The sequence below is a fragment of the Phoenix dactylifera genome, chromosome 5 (assembly GCF_051530095.1).
Source record: "Phoenix dactylifera cultivar Ajwa chromosome 5, Ajwa_hap1_PhDact_Kaust_v1.1, whole genome shotgun sequence".
NCBI lineage: Eukaryota > Viridiplantae > Streptophyta > Magnoliopsida > Arecales > Arecaceae > Phoenix > Phoenix dactylifera.
In genome coordinates, this window is record NC_143194.1 from 6,700,874 (window position 1) to 6,719,701 (window position 18,828).

At 38.5% G+C, this 18,828-nt stretch overlaps 1 protein-coding gene across 4 annotated transcripts; it reads right to left on the minus strand.

The window, feature by feature from the left end:
• Positions 1 to 1,838: 1,838 nt before the first annotated feature.
• PUX2 (plant UBX domain-containing protein 2) lies at positions 1,839 to 18,010 on the minus strand. Of its 4 annotated transcripts, none has more exons than XM_008805258.6 (3): positions 16,906 to 18,010; positions 4,999 to 5,277; positions 1,839 to 2,436 (listed from the first exon to the last, which is right to left on the minus strand). In XM_008805258.6, the coding sequence occupies exons 1-3, from the start codon at positions 17,749 to 17,751 to the stop codon at positions 2,185 to 2,187; spliced, it is 1,377 nt and encodes a 458-aa protein (XP_008803480.3). In that variant the 5' UTR covers positions 17,752 to 18,010; the 3' UTR covers positions 1,839 to 2,184. The 4 variants fall into 4 exon arrangements, with proteins under 4 accessions (XP_008803480.3, XP_088577638.2, XP_008803481.3 ...); XM_088721512.2 differs by having other exon boundaries at positions 2,338 to 2,472; positions 16,906 to 17,898; XM_008805259.6 differs by lacking the exon at positions 1,839 to 2,436 and adding an exon at positions 2,463 to 2,750 and having other exon boundaries at positions 16,906 to 17,898.
• Between the last annotated feature and the right edge of the window lie 818 nt (positions 18,011 to 18,828).

The following is an 18,828-nucleotide window of genomic DNA, read 5'->3' on the forward strand; positions in this document are numbered from 1 at the left end:
TCAGTCTGCATATGATGAAAATCAAATAGAGAATCTAGATGTATTATCTTGGTGGAAGAGTGTTAGAAATCAATATCCTGTTATGTCTGCAATTGCACGCGATATTTTAGCTGTGCCGATGTCCACGGTAGCATCGGAATCCGCTTTTAGTGCAGGTCGACGTGTTCTTGACGAAAAGAGAAATAGGATGACGGGCGAAACGGTGGAGATGCTTCTCTGCTTCAAAGATTGGTTGGATGCTGAGGCAAAACTTCAAGATAAAGGTGGACATAATACAACATCATCTGATGATGATGATACAAACACTACTGAAGACTGAAGAGTGAATACTGATTCACTGAATCACTGATGATTAGTAAGATTTCTTAATTTTTTATAATTGTACATTTTTATTGTATTCTGGAGGTCAGACCAAGGTCCAAACCTCGGCCCTTTGGCCCCTTTCTTATTGTATTCTGGAGGTCCGACCAAGGTCCAAACCTCCCTTCATGTACCATTTTGATTTAAATTAATAAACTGGTAGGGGTCTATGCCAAACCCCCCACCATTAAGGTGGCTTTATATTCATAAATCCTTAGTTTTCAATATTTATTAATTTATTAAAAAATTTATGAAGCATTAATTTTTATCGGGCCGGGCCGGGCCCAGGCCCGGACCGTGCCAGGCCCACGGGCCGTGCCATGCTTGGCCCGCGGGCCTAGAGCGGGCCGTGCCGGCCCAGGCCCGAAGCGGGCCGTGCCTGGGTCGGCCCGCGGGCCAGTAACCTGTGACCCGGCACGGCCGTGCCAGGCACGGCCCGGCACTGTAGCTATCGGGCCGTGCTCTGGCACGGCCCTCTTCGTGCCGGGCCGTGGGCGGCCCGGCCCAGTGCCCAACTCTAGATGGATGGCAAAGGATGAAGTGCTTTGACATTTTTGCAAGAGGACAAATGATAAAGGATAGAATATTTTAAGATCTATGCAAGTGGATGGATGATCAAGAATGAGACACTTTGAGATATGTGCTGACGAATGTATAACAAAGGATTGAGTGCTTTGAGATTTGTGTAGGGGATGAATGAGATATGTATAGTTTGATGGATAATAGAGGATGGAGCGCTTTAAGATCACATAGAAGCCACTTTCTTACCTCTATCAATCAAGGGTATTTTTATATTTTTTTCTCACTCTGTTAATAATGCGAGAACTCGGATAGACAACTGCCACCTTGCAAGGAAAATAAAGTTTTAGTGGTTAATTAGAAAATTTTAAATTTTGGATATCGAAATATAACTAGCCAAAACCTGAAAGTTCTCAAAAATCAAACCTAAGAAAATCTTTTGAGATAAACTGAAGGCTATTTTCCTGTCACTCTGCGGACTTCCTTTGTTAGCCTAGTACTTTTCCCATCTTTCCATGGGCTCGCCCTTCTTCACTTATCATATGCGAGAGTCCATTCATATTTCAGCAAATTCTTCTAAAATGTTTCTGTTTTTTCACTCCCTTGTATTCGTGTCATTGTTGTTGAATTGTAATATATTACAGATGGGGCCATTTTGGATCTATGTATTTATAAAATAATAAGATACCCCTTGATTTGTAAACAGTTAATTTTAGCTACCATTACCGAAAGAGATGAGTATATATGATTGATGGGCAGAAAGTTCAATCAACAGAACCCCCCTGGCAATCAGGAGGCTGAGGGCAGCAAGTTCCAAAACACTGGCAGAAAAACCCTACCCACACCGGCATAGGGGAGCCCCACCCAAGCAGCGAGCATCTGAGCCTGCTTAATATACAAGCACGCTGACTGATGTCTCATTATCTTTTGGAAATTATAATACCTAGTAAATTCCTTCATGGAGAAATGGGGTTCCTTCAGAGAATTCAAAGGATTTACTTTGAAGCCCCGTGGAAATTTGATGGCATTTGAATCCCTTTGCAGTTCTTACATTCGTTTCTTGAGATTATCAAACGCTGCTATTATAACATCCCAGAACAATCAACTGAGGTAGATTGCAAATGCATTATTTACCATGCACTCGCAAATCAAGGGATACAATGACTTACAAATTTCACCGCATAATCATGACTAGTGTTAGACCACCTGAGATCTGAATGCATTCGAATCAGCAGTCTATAAATGTACCATTTACTGCACACCATCATCACCATTATTGAGCTTCTAGCTCTCTACGTCCCACACCTACAAGACAGGCGTTTTGCTTGTTACTGGTTCACGGGCTTGAAGAAGTTCATTTGTCAGGCCCGTGAATGCAATGGAAACTGTCTCGATGGGTTTGAACTTGACCAGTGCTGAAGGAACCAAGCCTTCCTCCTCTAGAGTTGGTGTTTTACTTCCGCGTCCAGGGAAATGAGGGATCAGGCGTTGCCTAGGCACTGCTGGGGACGAGAGCTCAAATTCCAAACTGGGTTCCTTCAAAGCAGAGCTAACAAACTACAACATAACCAAAAGATAATGCATAATTGAAACCTGGATGAAGGATAATATGATATAATTAATGCATCTTATCCAAATAACATGTTCAAGTAAAACTAAATCAGGAAAAAATAAGTCAACTTTGAAGTGCATTCACATAATCATTTCTCCTATTTATCTTCAAATGACACGATGGAACCACTGGAGACTTGGAAGCTGATGAACCCAAGGAGAGTTCCTCTTTACGGTTATAGAAGAGATTTTCAGTCAAATGCACATGAGCTATCAGCTTTCACCAGAGCCTTCAGAGCTTGTTGCCCTAATCTGCCTTCCTGAGTTTAAATAAAGACTTCCATCATTTTTAGCAACACATGCAAACATTCCATGCATCCTTGTAACATGGACAACAACATGAGCATCAAATATCCACGTGTTTTGAAGAACTGCTGTCATCTTGTAGTTGTATGTGTAGTTATTTATTGATGTGCATGTAATGGGGTAGACTTGTTGCTTCTTAGCCTATAAAATTGACAACATTTGCTATATTATGTTAAGACTTGAAAGTTTTCATGTCGACATGCCTATCATAGATGAGAAATACTGGTAAAATCATGGTCTGGTAATATTAAGTATAAAAGTTTCATGAAGATTCCCCAGTGTCAGTTTCCAACACATCAAGAAACCCAAAATATGAAGCATCTAGGTAATATATACTTCCTCTTTCAAAGAGCTGCAATACACGGCACCTGTGTTTATCCATTTAAACAAGAGGCTGATGAAGCCAAGATGTGATAGAAAGAAAGAGTCAACTGATAGCCCTTTGAAGCTGGCCTGACAAGATTTCATAATCTATGCCAACATAGCTGATGATTGTATGTGGCTGCAATTGAACAACCTTACAACAAACAATGAATGAGATCTTTACTTCAGCAGAAATATCCATCTGCGTCCAACTAATTTACCCATATTTGGTCTTTGGAATGATAGGCTATAATTTGTGCCCTGTACAAGGCATTCATTGCTTCAACGGTTCAACCATGGAAGCCAAAACTGAGATTCCTCCTAGTGCTGTACAATATCTAGATGCCACCTATATATTGGGTTCACCACACAGCAGGTGCCCAATAGGCCATCCTAGGCCAGGCATAGGCAGGTTAGATTTACACAATTTGGGTTGGATAGGGTATTTGATGTAGTAGGTGAGCCTGTCTTTCTTATTGGTGGCCGTAAACTTGCATAACAACATCTTACAAATGTACTAATTATTGTTATGTTACTCCTTTAAAAAAACTTTGCATCAATTATTAATTGTTTGGAATAATTTCTTTTCCATTAAGCTGATTTATTATGCATAGTTTTTTGGATAAGTAATTAGTATTATTGCATACTTGTTAATGAAAAATTGCAATGTTGTGAGTTGATATGTCATGTTACACTAAATATGTTTTCAATAAAATGAAAAACTGGTTGCTCAGTTTAATTTTTTCTCTAATTTCTTCTGACTCATCCTGTTTTACTAGTTATTGTCACATAATTACACATTGTAACTCTTTTCTTGTATTTTTCAATCCACCTAAGCACCTGCCTTCCAACAAAGTAATGTGCTTACGCATTAACTGCAACTTTTATATCATTCCCTATCTCTGCTCCCGATTTCGAGTTACTTTATTCTAGTCAAACTTAACAAGACAGAAGGGGTTACCAAAACAAAAGTGAACTTCAGGATATAAGTATCAAATTAGGGACAGTAAGATGAGAAGCAACAAGCCAAAAATCATGCGCTCATACAGATGATGGCATGTGCACTAAATGATAACATTATGTCTTTCAAAGTGAAGGAAGCAATAAGCCTGAAACGTCCAATATGGCAGCACAGTGATTTCAAAATAACCAAGTAGTTCATATAAGGTGTTCTGATCTAATGTATTATGACAGTCCAACCATCTTTTAAATTAACAAGCGGCTGAAGTAAGACTCGGGAATGTGCAGTGATCTGTTTTACGCCAAGCATCTGGTGGCAGACAAATGGAGGATCAATCTGATCCATAGTATATTTGTGGATTGTTTTCTTTTTTTTTGGTAAACAGTAGATTGTTTTCTGGCCAATCTGATCTGAGTCAAGTGATACTTCAGTCTCAGCAGGATGAATTCAAACAACGGTCCCAGTCACAGAATTCTGAATGTCAGATTAAGACTGATGAATTTACCAAACCACCATTTGGCATCAAAGCTAGTGTCTATACAAACTTGCCCCTGATGCCAAAAGCTAGTTCAATATTGTAGTACTTGTACACTAAATTAGACAAGTTATTAAATATTATTTCAACTTCAATGAGTGATATGACATCTTGTTTAAAATTCGTCACTAACAAAATAAACTGCTACTAGAGTTCAATTTTTTAACCATCAGTTGGTAGAATTGCTGTAAACCAGTTTATACAGGGCAACAAAGAGGAATGACGCCATTTGCCTGACTAATTCACTAATATAATTGTTAACAATATAACAATATACATAAGCAGTCAGAAGTGAAGTGTGAAAATATATCTGAAACAGAAACTAAAGAAAGAAGAATCAGACCTCATATAGTGCAGTTGTTGGCTCCCAAGGGAGAAAGACACCCTGGAGAACTACACCATCAGGGAATTGGATTCGAATAACTGTCCGCTTATACTTCTTCCGAGCAGTCACTGCCTGCTTCTCCCTATATGACTTAGGAATTAGAAGCTGAGACTCCGATATCTTTTTCTTCCTTAGCTCAGCTTCTCTCTTTAGCTCTTGACTAGAAAGGTTATAGAAAGAATCTGGCAGGTCAATTCTTGCAGCCACATTTTCAGGAACAGGAAAAAACACTCGAACCTAAGAAATTGGCATATATTACAACCATTAGAGAGTCAATTATCAATAGAAGATACAGGACAATAGTTGTAGGAATGACTTAGAATTCTTCATGATAAGAAAAAAAGTAGGTAAGATACACAGGATCTGAACAGGATATCATCTCTGAAACTCACTAAAGATAACAAAAAATGAAAACATTAAAATATCTAAGAATAACGCCAACCACAAAAACAGCAAGGTTGTCATATTGCCTGGCTACCTAATAAGTCTTTGTACTACAGCCAAGCAACCAAGTTGGCACTTACAGTTCACTGTTTCAGGAAGCACTCAACTAAACTGCCTACATTTAAGCAGTCCCTCAGCCACTTCCCCAGTCCAGACCATGTAGGCAGCCCCTTTATAAGGGCCAACCACCTAGTGGACACCCAAGTGGCCTGCTAGGCCTAGATAACCCAGTAATGTTAAGTGTTTTTGTTTTTAAGAAAAGGAATAACCAAAGGATTATGAACTTTGAACTATATTTTGGACCAGGTTCAAGTATTAGATATAAAGGGAGTCAAATTATAAACATTTGGCTTTCCATTAGAACCCAAGCACCTTAATTAAAACTTGAAAGCTTCCCTTGTTCTTCATCAGTTTTTCACTTCTAATTTTTCGAAATCAAGGTTATTGAGCTGTCTGTATTGTTGTCAAATATTATTGCATCATGTGTAGATTAAACTTTACCAGCTCACATATATTACCAACATGACTCTTAAGTAAGATGTTTCCTTCTTTATATTCTTCTCCTTCAATTCTTTTGATTTAATTCAGAAATCTTCTAGTATTTTTGTATATTTAAGAGTTTTTGTCAATTGGACTTTGTGCACATTACACCACCCCTTATAGTCAACTGCATATAAAGACCCTTCTTTCATATATTTGCAAATTAAGCATATCTTGTCCCAGTAATTCCCTAATAAGATCCGAATTAAATTTTCATCAACCAGAATAAGGATATTTATGGTGTTTTCCAGTTTCTCCTCTCACTCTGCTCTCTGGAGCTTTTAGATAATAAGCCACTTGTACTTCACAATGTCATTGATGAATCTGAACATCTCACCAACACCATTATTAATCCATTTCAGATTTGGAGATATTAACATTAAGAAGCAGCATGGTTCACCAGCTAGCAGCTCCAAGGGTCAAGTGAGATGAACAGGAGAAAAAAAAAGACAAAATTATATTGTGAATAATGGAAAGTTAATTTGGGTCCAATTGGAGAATTTCCAAAATAAAAGAGGCCTTGATCTGCAAGTATGTTAAAAAAAGGAGCCTATTTTGGAATTACTCCAAAATGGGACAGTTGCATGCCAAAAAGCTTCCCAAACAACATGCCTATGTGCTTGCCTTCCATCTATGTAGTAGGCGATAAGCTAGGCATCAATAATACCTAAGCTAACTGAAAGAAGGAGGTTCATAGATTTATGAAATCCAACAGGGAAGAAAAAGTAGAAAAGGAGTAGAAGAGTTTGCTTGAAGATAAAGGAATAAAAAATGGAAGCATAAAGAAGAGAAAGGAAAAGGAAAAATAGAAGGATTCCCAAGAATTCATGCACCATTGTTGCACAAGAATCTGATGGACATTACTAATCATTACTTCCCCTCTTGCATCCTCCCTCTTTCTTGTCTGTGCTGTGCTCTTTTGCAACTAGGACCGGTACTAGGGCTAGAACTAGGCCTAGCAGGATCAGCTTCCTATGTAGCCTAGGTCTAGGTCTGACTAAAATAGTTTCACGATTCAGACTAGGACCAGGACGGAACAAGGGATCCACTGTCCCAAGTGTCGAGATAGAGGGCATCTTGTTCCATGACAAAAACAAGATCATCCTATCACACATTATTTAAACCTTGCCTAAAATACCCTAATTTTAGTCCCAAAACCCTAATTTTGCCTTAGACTCCCCTCTTTCCCTACTTTTGCCCTAGATTTCCCCTCCTTTGCCAAATGTGGAGACCATGGGAGCAGCGGTCTCTTGCTTCTACATTACGAAAGGGGCAAAGCGACCGCCACCACATTGGCATGCTCAGCCTTGAACACCCTAGACAACATAGGAACTTAGGTTGAGCGAGCAGTGATCAAAGCACAGTTAAGAAGCAAAACGAGGAGGTCTTAATCCACGAGGAGGCCCCAGAGGCTACAATGCTGCTTGCCCAGCATAATGGTAAGACCGTGCCTTCAACCAATCATCGTTGTGGTACGTGAGCCATGTCCATGGGTACAAGAAGCAAGCACTACCCTGGATAAGAGAGAGGATAAGGATGATGACGAGGTGAGAATAAGATGAGAGTGAAGATCACGAAATAGAGAAGAGGACTGGAGAGGGAAAGGGAGGGGAAGGGGGGAGAGAGAGATGGAAAGAAGGGAGCCTGGAAGGTGGAGACATGGGTTTGGGGTTAGTGTAATGAAATGGGTCTGAGGTGGCCTAGTTGAGTAGGCTACAATTGGATTTTGGGTCTGGCTTAGGCTAAGACAAATTTTAGTTAAGACTCGACAACTCGAGTCTGAGCCTAATCCGAACCCTCTAAGGCCAAGCCCAACTCTAAGCCAGACCTGTTGACAAGCCTCAAGCTAGCCCAAGCCCATTTGCAGCCCTACTTGAAACCCTCTCTCATATTTGTGGTTGAGCTCTCCAGACTTTGTTTCAACTTCATTTGATCAATCTAAGAAGTATACAACGGATGCATGGGAAAAATTTAATTAAATTTGTGGTACCAATGACCAATGAATGCCTAAAAGAAATGTCCCTTCATGTAGTTGATATACTTCCCATGTTTCTCTCTCCTCTTTGAAACAATATTTGGAGGTAGGCTTATCAAGGACTACCAAACCAATGTGCCCATGGGTGAGCCTGGGAACATATTTCAAGCTTGTCAAACATTACCCAATCTTACCTAGAAACAACTTAGCTAGGCCAAAGGTATGTTAATTTCTTTTTGGTAGAAGAGTAGGTATGTTAATTAATAAGATAACTTATTAACTATTTATCGTATCATTATATGTTATTTGAAATCCACTTCCTATCCCTAAATCCCTATATCACTAAATCACATTGTTCTCACCCTAGATCCCTCTCTTTACATACAACCTCTCATCTCTCTCTCTCTATTTAGGTACAACCCTTTACATACATACATATTTACGAGGTAAATCAGTAAATTCTCCATATATACGAGGCAATGTTTTATATCCCATGGGACGAGGCTATGCCAGTTTGCCCATGGAACGGGACATGCTGCCATTCCACCTCGTCCCGACACTTGGGACAGAGAATATCTCAAGATTTGCCGATCGGAATGCTTGGACAATAGCAGGACGATCTTGGCCTAACACTTGAGATGATACCCCATCCTAGTGTCCCACAAGATGTCCCACGGGGACTTATAAGCTTGATACAAGGTAAATCATCCTCTCTCCACCCGACTCTATTGCCTAACACTAGACCATTACCACACCAAGGCCACTTAAATCCTAATATATTAAGGCCTTTCCCAACTATCCCTATTTAAGACAACTCAAGACACTTTTGGGACAGCAGAGGCTCTCACTAAGGCAACAAAACAAGCCTGTCCATGGCCATCACAAGCTCTGCTAGTGGGCATGCAGAGGAGGTAATACGGCAGTCATCAGCACACATAAGCAGGTGTTTGGTTTTCCTTCTCCCCCTTTTCTTTCTTCTTCATTTATGAGCCAGTCTTCTTCTTCCACTTCATTTACTTCTTCATACTCTTCTTCTTCCTAATTTGCTTTTCTTTTTTTTAGTTTTCTTTTTCCCTACTGCTGATCATGGACTATTTGAGTTTCTGCTTTAACTTTTCTTTTTTACCATCTTCTTCCTTATTGCTGGGCCTGTTGACACATCCAGCCTGCTGCGCTCTTCCCTGCATATCTTTTCCTTTTTCCCCTTATTCTTCTTGCCAGAAAGTTGGCTATATGCTGCCTCTTCTTGTTCCTCTTTTTCTTCCTCTAGCTCCTGGCTTGCTGACTTTTGGGTTAGGTGTGTCATGCATGTTCCATGTCTTGGAGAGCTTCCCTCCCTAGGCAATAGCTAACCCCAAAGGCAGTCCACTGATTGGCTCCAAACCATTGTCACGGCCTGCTCATCACCATTAATTTAACCCTCACCATATCTTTCCTCACCACCACTAATATCCTCTCTACACCATTATTCAATATGTCCCCTTCCTTTACCCACCACTGTTAAAGGCATCCTCACAGCTACCACTCTCTTCTTCTCACAACCAGCCTAATACCCCACATTCTCTTCCTATAATGTGCTCCTAGATAGGCAATCATGCCACCATGGCCAAGACAATGTTATGGATAATAAACTAGGCACCATGTTAAGCCCCAATTAGTATGGGCTCAAGCTACAAAGTCTAGGAGGTAGGCTGGGTAAAGCCAGGCTGAAGCTAGGCTTGACCCAGACCCAGCTAGTGAATGCCCGACTATATTTGGAAGGAAGCAAGAGAATGTGTTTTCCGAATAAGAAAAGTAGATTAGACACCATCTTTTAATACTATAATATTCAAAATCCATAGATGCAAACTACACTTAGGTTTGACTTGATTTATTATTCTTTCAACAAAAGTAGAAGCAAATATCACATAAATCACCCTTCAGTAATAAGTGGTGATCAGGGTGCTAGCCCAATCAAAAGGTAGACTTTTAGGAACCAAGGTGCCCTCCTAGCACCAACTGGGCACATCAGCAACCACCTTGCCTAGGATCCATGTAAGAGACAACTGTCAAAGTGATGGGGTACTTAGGCAAGGCAAACACCTTTAACAACTAAAGTCATATCATTTAAAGTCCCTTTTGGCCGTAAGACATTTTCTTGTGTTTGGATGCAACAGCAAGGATGTTTATGTTACAAATAGTGACCACAATTTTTTGGGAGGTGTGATATGTAGGATATTGTTATGCATCCTTTTGTTTTAAATTGTACTAATTGACAAAGAGTCATGAAGAGGCATAAAAGCATGGTTTCAAATTTTGGTGGGATGTCCCGCTAGGTATGGCAATACTTAACCCATTTAACCTATTTAACTTGATTTAATCCAGTGCAAGTCAGGTTAGGTTACCTATTTAACAAAATAGTTAGGTTAGGGTATGGATTTTTAACCAGCTTAATAAACAGGTTGGGTTCGAGTCAATAGATTTTTGACCTTGTTGACCTAACTTGTATCTAACCAATCTATAGCTAGTCCAACCCAACCTGATTGCCACCCTTATCGTGCTAGACACTAGGACAAGATACTGACCAAGTGTCAAGACAAGGCCATCCTGCAATCATCCCAACTCCCAATCGGCATATACTAGGACATCCCCTATCCCAAGTACAAGATAGGAAGGGCAGGCGATGCATCCCACTCCACGAGAAAACCAGGATGGCCCCACCCCATGAGATTTAAAACCTTAAATTCAAGAACCATGATGTATTATTAAAGTCATCATAGAATAGTGCAAGAGTCATGTAATTATGGATTGTGAAAGACTCATAAGTAGCCAAAGAATCATGATATAATGGATCATTAAAGTGTGTCTTCCTAAGTTGTAATTGAAAAAGAAGATCACATACAAATCATGCAGGGGAAATTTGCACATAGGAGGGCTTAGTTTTTGAGTCATCATTGCTGTTTGTATAGTTTACTGTAGAAGGTTAATATTCGAAGTTTTCTGTGATTTAATTTTTTTGATGCATGTTTACAAATTTAAATGCTGTGTTCCCATGCATATATGAGAGCCTACTTCTTCAAAGGAGAGTTTTTGAGACATGACTGTTATAAAAAGTCCAGATGTATATGTAGCAACAAGTTGTTAACCAACCTATCATGAGATGCAGAGAGTGTACAACTATTTCTAGAACCATCGAAAAAAGAGAAGTCAGCTAGCCATCCCATCTTTATCTCCATTTTGTCCCTAGATATCACATGCTTCATTACTTTTATTACCTTTTTCTTTATTATAGAATTAAACAAGGGTAGTGTCCCATGGGTATCGTTCCTAAAATAAAAGGAAACAAAGGGCTGTTTATATGTAGCAACAAGTTGTTAACCAACCTATCATGAGATGCAGAGAGTGTACAACTGTTTCTAGAACCACACTTGCACATGCACATGCATTTAGCCATGCAGGCTGGTTAGCAGAATGGTCCACCACACTTGCAATTTTAGGCTAAGTCACGCAATATATAGATGACAGTGGGGGCATTGTGAGAAAAATGACAAACTGTCCAACATGTTCCACAGCCCAATCAAACAGCCTCAAAACTTCTATCCTCTCTATCCCTGGGTGCAGCCTAATTTGCAATCAAATGGACCCAGAGTTATTCCGATCATTCAAGGAGACAAAAGAGGATAACTATCTCCCTCTTGAGGAAACAAACTGGAATTAGTAATTCAAAGAAATTTGTCCGCTGCTCATCATATTGAGAGAATCAACATAACTATCCAAAGTTACTCGTCTAGCAGCTAAACATCATTTTACAATAGAAAAGGGTGCGAAGTTGGAAGTAGCAAAGGTTAGTCAATACGAGTTCAAAATCTTAGCATGGCATCAACTGATGGAAGATACAAAGATCCTGCCATAGTAAATGAAAGGAGCTGCATACATGTGGTAGAGTTGGGTTTAAACTCAATAAGAAAGTGGTGAGGGTGATGTAACCTCTTGCAATGAAATCAAGATACTCTAGAAGGGGAAAATTTCTTCCTTAAGATGCCAAAATAGCTTGTTTATCAACTTCCACCAATTTCATCAAAGGGCCAATTACATATGTGAGTGCATATAAAATTTTCAAGCTACCTATGCAAGCAAGAGTTTATAAGTCCAAAGAAGTATTAGTGCCGAGTTATATTACAAGAGTTGGGACATCTATCTAGGATAATATGGTGACTTTCTACAAAACAAGAGATATACCAAGTTGCCCTCAAATGGAAGAGAAGCTGAAAGGAAATCAGTTAAGTTCCATCCTACTTCAAGGATATCTCTTTCATCACTTAAATCAATAGTACAACTACCTAGAGTTGTAAAAGGCAGCACCAAGATTTCATAATAAACTATATCTAGTGTCTACAACATTAGGGAAGAAAAGGAGCACAAAGGTGAGCAAGAAAAGCAAAATGGGTCTATTCTTGAAGAAAACAAGGTGAAAGGAGACACATATAGCAAGCTTAAGGAGCCTAAGAATGAAAGTAATTAGGAAGTAGCAGCAAAAGATTCACAATATTATTCTAAGGCCTTTTTTGGCATTGCTTTTGCAGGGCCAAATACCGCTTCTTAAAGGGTCAGAAGCTCTTTTGGATGGTTTTGATATGTTTAGCGGAAATTTTGAAACAACTTTCTAGCTCCTCCAAAAGCTGAAAAAGGTCTACTAAAACATAGCTCCAATATATAACTTTTGGGCAAAAGCTCTACTTGAGATGTCTCAGAAAGTTGTTATTTTATGCAAAAGACCCAAGTTTGAGCCCAACAATAAAATTTTAAAAGAATATAAATTAATATTAAGTTAACAATACTTTATAGTAATAGCTTTTAATAGTACAATACAATATAATAAAATATAATAGTATATTATATTATCATATAATAAGAATCTTATGTTATCATCATCATTATTATATTATAATAATCATATTATAATAGCATAATAATATTATACTATAATAACATTATAATATAGTACTTCTTAATATACTAAAATATCATGTCATTATATTACAAATAATATTACAAATATATTATTTTTTATAATAAATTTAAAATTTTATTATTTATTATATCTTTAGGTTAAAATATACAAATTAAGAATACTTTATAATAACAATTTTTGATAATACACATAATTGAAAGCCCTATGTAATAACATTTATCATCATTTTCTGATACTAAAAGCATTTTCTTGATTTGGTTATCAAACAAATGTTTAAGTTTCACAGCACCAAAGAAATGTAATTACTAAATAGCAAACAATTTTTTTATTAAAAGCTCTACTAGTGAAAGCCGCCAGTCTAAAGTTCTACAGATAAAAGATTTACTACCAACATCAATGCCAAATGAAGACTAAGGATTATATTCAAAAGGTAGGGCTGAAATAGACTATAATGGCCAACCTACTAAATGGCTGAATACTAACCTAGTTGCTTGGTATAATTTCCTATCATGATCGAACTGATAAACATAATTGGAATGAAATCATGCCCATGATGGCATCACGTGTAATATCCCAGAACCTCATCCACAAGGACTAGCTAAAAGGTGTTATTGAATTTCTTAATACTGTATAAGTATCCATGATCTACCTAGCATATAACTGATATGGGACTAAACACATTCCCATAGAGGCTTTACACACTCACTACATTGAAACTCTGACGTCCTTGCCAAGTTAAGAGTACAAATTAAAATAAGTCCAATCACAAACACCATGATGGCCCATGATCAACCTCAAAAAGCCCCATGCTGCAATATACCCTAGTCCATACGAGTCATATGCAAAGTTAAATTCTGATAAAATTTGTAAGAACCAAGGTTCTTACCCAAAAAAGTTAACCAAAAGATATTATTTAGATTCCTTAGGCCTACATAAGTATCAAAGATCTACCCACACATAACCAGTGTGGGATTAAACACAGAGCCGAACGACTCCTAAATCATGCATTCTTTTAGACTAACCATTGATATAGTGCCCAAGGTTGCATGCACCCCATGCATGTGAATACTTCAACAAAGGTCAACAAATCATCCTCCAGCAAAAGCCAATCAAATCAAGGTGATCATAGTTCCTTGAAAAGACAATCAAGCATAGTGGATCTCAACGTTAAGCCTATGGACACAAATCACCATGATTTTGTCTTCAACAATAGATTCCTCAAGCTGAAAAGCGAGGGTCCTAAACTTCGAAAGAGTATCTTCAATGTATTGAAGCCAAATCTCTCAATAATTGCTGGAGCAGAAACCAAGAAGGGGAAAAGAGGGGCACAAGATGATTAATTTCCAGATCTCATTTAGGTAGGGGTTTGCTGTTTATTTCCAAGCACATTGAGAGTTATACTGCCAATATTACATGTCGAGATGATGGACAGCCACGATTCAAAGTCTTAATCAGTATCCTAAGTTTATCTCAATCCAATATTCTATGTTAAACTGCTGTATCAGCATCTATGGGAACCCACTCTTAAAAGAAAACTTTAAGAAAGCTGCCTATTATAATCGGCCATATCTACCAGCTGCTATAAGTTAACAACCAACGAGAAAGGAGGGCGATCATATTTACCTCTTTTCTTTCCCTTTATTTTCTCTTGCTTAAAAATAAAGGGCATAATCCTTCAATAGGAATGAGTTCTAACTTGAAATCGGAGATGTTTAGGATTTAGAAAGAGTTGTGATTGGTGTAACTAGAAATCTTTGTGAATTCAGACTTCTGTCTGCTTGTCTCTCTAGCAACTTCTCTTCAATTTTGGCCAAGGGTTCATCCTCGTAGTTCATAGACTTGATGCTTGGAAAAACTTTTTTTCCAAATCTGAAATGTATTCAGATCATAGCACTTTTCTTTTCAATCTACCTACAATATGAGACTGTTAACAAACTTTTGGTTGCATCTGTTAATTGCCAGCAATATCAAAAGTAATCCAAGGGTCATTAGCAAAGAATCATTTAGGTATTTTAAAAGAAAACTTTTTTTATCGAGTAGTTGTAGAAATGTTAAAAAGGAAAAAAGGGTTGACTATTTTTTATGAATGAATTTCGTCCATCTCTCACTCTCTCTTTCTTCTTTCACATATCTCTTTTAATTTTTAACTCTTTTCTTACATCCACTTTATAATTCTCCACTCATCCTCCTAAGTCATTGTTATTTTTTCTCTTTTAAAAGAACTGCGCCACTATCTTTTTTCCTATAGAGAATCTGGAAATCTTATTCTCACTAAGAGGCGCTTAGAAGGGTCCCAAGACAACAGTCTATCGTATTTCCTCTTAAGTTTAGATTCCTATGCCTTCTTACCCTTCTCCAAACCGAGCTCCCTCCCTCCTATCCCCTCTCTCTAGTGCATCAGCTTGGCTAGAGATTAAATTCCAATAATTTGTGGAGAACTTAATATTAATAACAGAAAGATGTTCAAATAACACAGTCATCATGATTATATAATTGCATGGAGTATTAGTTTGAGGCACTTGCCAAGTTAGAAGCTTAAAACTTGAGGATGGGCTCTCCCCAACAAAAGGAGAATTAATGGGACACCGTCTGGATTATCTTATAGCAAACTTCATTCTTATTATTTGTTTCCAAGTCTATTATTTTCTTATATTTGTATGTGATAATTAGATTAAGTGTACATGGTAAGTGATGACAACCATCATATTTCAGGTAAGGACTATATGCATGACTTGTAAATGTGACATTTATTTTATATGCAATGTCACGAAGGGTCGAGGAGAGTAGTTCAAGGACCACAGCATAAGGTTTACTAGTGAGTCATCAAGACTACTATAAGAGTCATCTAGTACTGGACCATTAAAGAGTCATGTAGCAAGCTCTCCTCTTGCTAAAGGTGCCAGCTTACCTAGCTAGTTGGTGGTTGTACCAAAGAGAAAGCTTTAGATACCACCTTCACTAGGGTCTCGAGGTATAGGGGTAACTCACCCAAAACTTGCCTCAGTTATAAGACTTGGCAAATAACTTGATGGTTAAGATCAAGTTACAAGCTATTCATAAACAATATGCAACTTCAATGGAAAATTAGTGACCAGATCAATAAAAAAATTCCATATAACTAAAATAAGCTGATCATTTTAGGGATAATTTTTAGTGATTTCACCTATAAAGAACAATGTTTTGTAACTTGTGCTATCTGACTTAATTCAACATTTTTGGATGAATAAATATTTTAAAGCATCAATGCTTTTTATTCGAGGGAAAAAACAAAAGCATCGAGGCATTAACTTATGCTAGTGCAGCTATACGCAATTTATCTTTATTACCACCAAATGCATGTCAAAGTCATGCAGGGTGTGTACTCATGTAATGTTCGAAAACACCACATGGCTATTATTTAAAAAAAAATGATGAATAGTAATTGAAACTACAGAAGGGATTAGCAGCAGAAAGAGAACTCATAGAGTCATACCAAAAACTTGGGCCAGGGCTAGCTGGTAACATTACAACAGTCAGCTACATAACATGGCAAAATTTTCTGAAAAATGGTGAAACTCAAGAGAAACTATAGAAGGGACTGATGGTAGAAAATCAACTCAACAACATGCCAAATCTGCACCTCAAACACCCAGGAAAACCAGCCATGGACCCAATGGATCAGCTAAGGAAGAATTGACATGCACAATATATAAAAAAAATGTGGGATGACAACGGAAATGGCATTCATACAGGTCCGAACATGCACACCAGCAGTTTAATGAAATAATTATAAGATCAAGCAACAAGACAGAAAGCAAAAACTAATACACAACAATTAGTGACTATTCTCCAAGTACACGTAATACCATATTATCAATATCCAGGAAATATCATATGCTGCAACCAAATGTAGCTAAAGATTCAAAAACTCCGTAAAGAAAAGTTATACAGAGAAAATATATGTTCAGGAAACTACCTGCCGGTCAATCTTCTTCTGCCTATCCGAACTCTCCACCACTGTACCCAATGTCTCAGCCGATGTAGGATTAGAATCCTCCGACTTCCAACTTTCCAAAAAAGACACTGCATCTCTGACCACCGCAAGCTGCTCCTCCGATGGGACGTGCATTGTAGCCCAAACCTCACCCCCTTCCTCTCCGAGCTCAAACCCCAGACACTCCAACAGCTCCACCCCTCCTTTTACCTCGCCAACTGCCTCCTTAATCTTCGGATTGCCCATTCTTATTCTTCGAAATTTCTCATTCTCCGGCTCCCGGACGACATTCCTCAGCAGCTTCAGCACGACCTCCACCGCCCCATCCGCCGAGACGGCAGACAAGAAAGTCGAGACATGCTCCGCCACGACGCCATTTCCCAGTGGAGCGGTCGCGGCATCTTGGGTAAGGCAGGCATCGATGTGGGCGGCGACATCGGCCTCCGAAGGGAAGGAGCGAGCGCAGACGGGGCACTCGAAGGAATTGACAGAGGACTGGGTGAAGCCGTTGACGAGGTGGCGTCCAGAGGAGACGAGGGGGTCGAAGGGGTTGAATTCGGTGGAAGGATTCGGTTCGGAGGGTTTGGGGACGGATTTGGGGGAGGGCTTGGGGAGGGATCGGGAGGTGGGAGGAGGGCGGATTGGCAGGAGACGGGAGGCGGCGGCGGAGGCGGCGGATGAGGAGGGAGAGGATGCGGCTGCGGAGTCGGAGTCGGAGGAGGAGCCGAGGACTCGTCCTTGGCCTTTGAATTTGGAGGAAGGGGAGGAGGAGAAGGGTTTGTTGACCTTCTTCATGAGGCCCTTCATCTTGTCCTTCACATCTTCCATCGCGGAACGGGAAGGCCGGCAAGAGAAATTGGAAACTAGGGTTTGGGGAAGGAGGAGAAAGGGAAGCGGGTTGTCAGAAGGAATGGGAGGAAGGGACGGAGGACACGAGAGACTTCTTGACTTCGGGGAACCCGCTGCTTCGCGAGTAAGAACAGGAGAGAGGGGACTTCACGCGGATATCTCACCGACTTGGCCTGTGCAGATGGGACGGCAGAATGGTGGAAACGCGCAATCGGGCATGAGCGGCTGAGCTGGAACTGTTCTAACGGTAACGGATCAGGTTGTATAAATGTTGTCAACAGGCCATCGTAAAAAGTTGAGAGGATGTTTGATCATTCCAAAATTAACGATATGGGCGGAGTTGATGATCATCATATTTTATTATACCATTAGTTTTATATGATAGTGGTCTTAAATTATCCTTACTTTTTAAATCACCATCTAATTCAGTAACGAAATATCCATCTTTGAAGTTGGAAATCTAAAATTATCCCATAGAAGTAATCTTGGATTAAAATTTGAGGACAGAAATACTTCCAGTCCAACAGAAAAAATTGGTATATTAATATACTATCAATATATTAACTCAATATTATATATATAATATTATATTATTAATTATATTATTATCATATTATTATTTAATAATAATTTAAATTATAGTAAAAATATGTTATTATACTTTATATTTATATAACAAAATTATTTAATATATTACTTCTATTTGCCTTTCTCTAATCAAAATTATTAAAAATATATATATTATAAGTATAAATAAAAATATTAATTCTATAATAACAATTAATATAAGACTAATAACTATATTTTTATGCAATATATTAATAATTAATATTTTAATAAATATATTAATATTTTATTATAATATATTTTATATGATTAATGAATATGTTTTTATGGAATACATTAGGGATAATTTTGGTATTGTATGGTCAGTGATCTTGGATTCTTATAAAATACCAAACGGATTACTCATGGATACTTATGAATCTTTAATCACTAGAGTATGACATGCCAAACACGATGATCTTAGATCATCGAGGATTAGATTATCCTGGA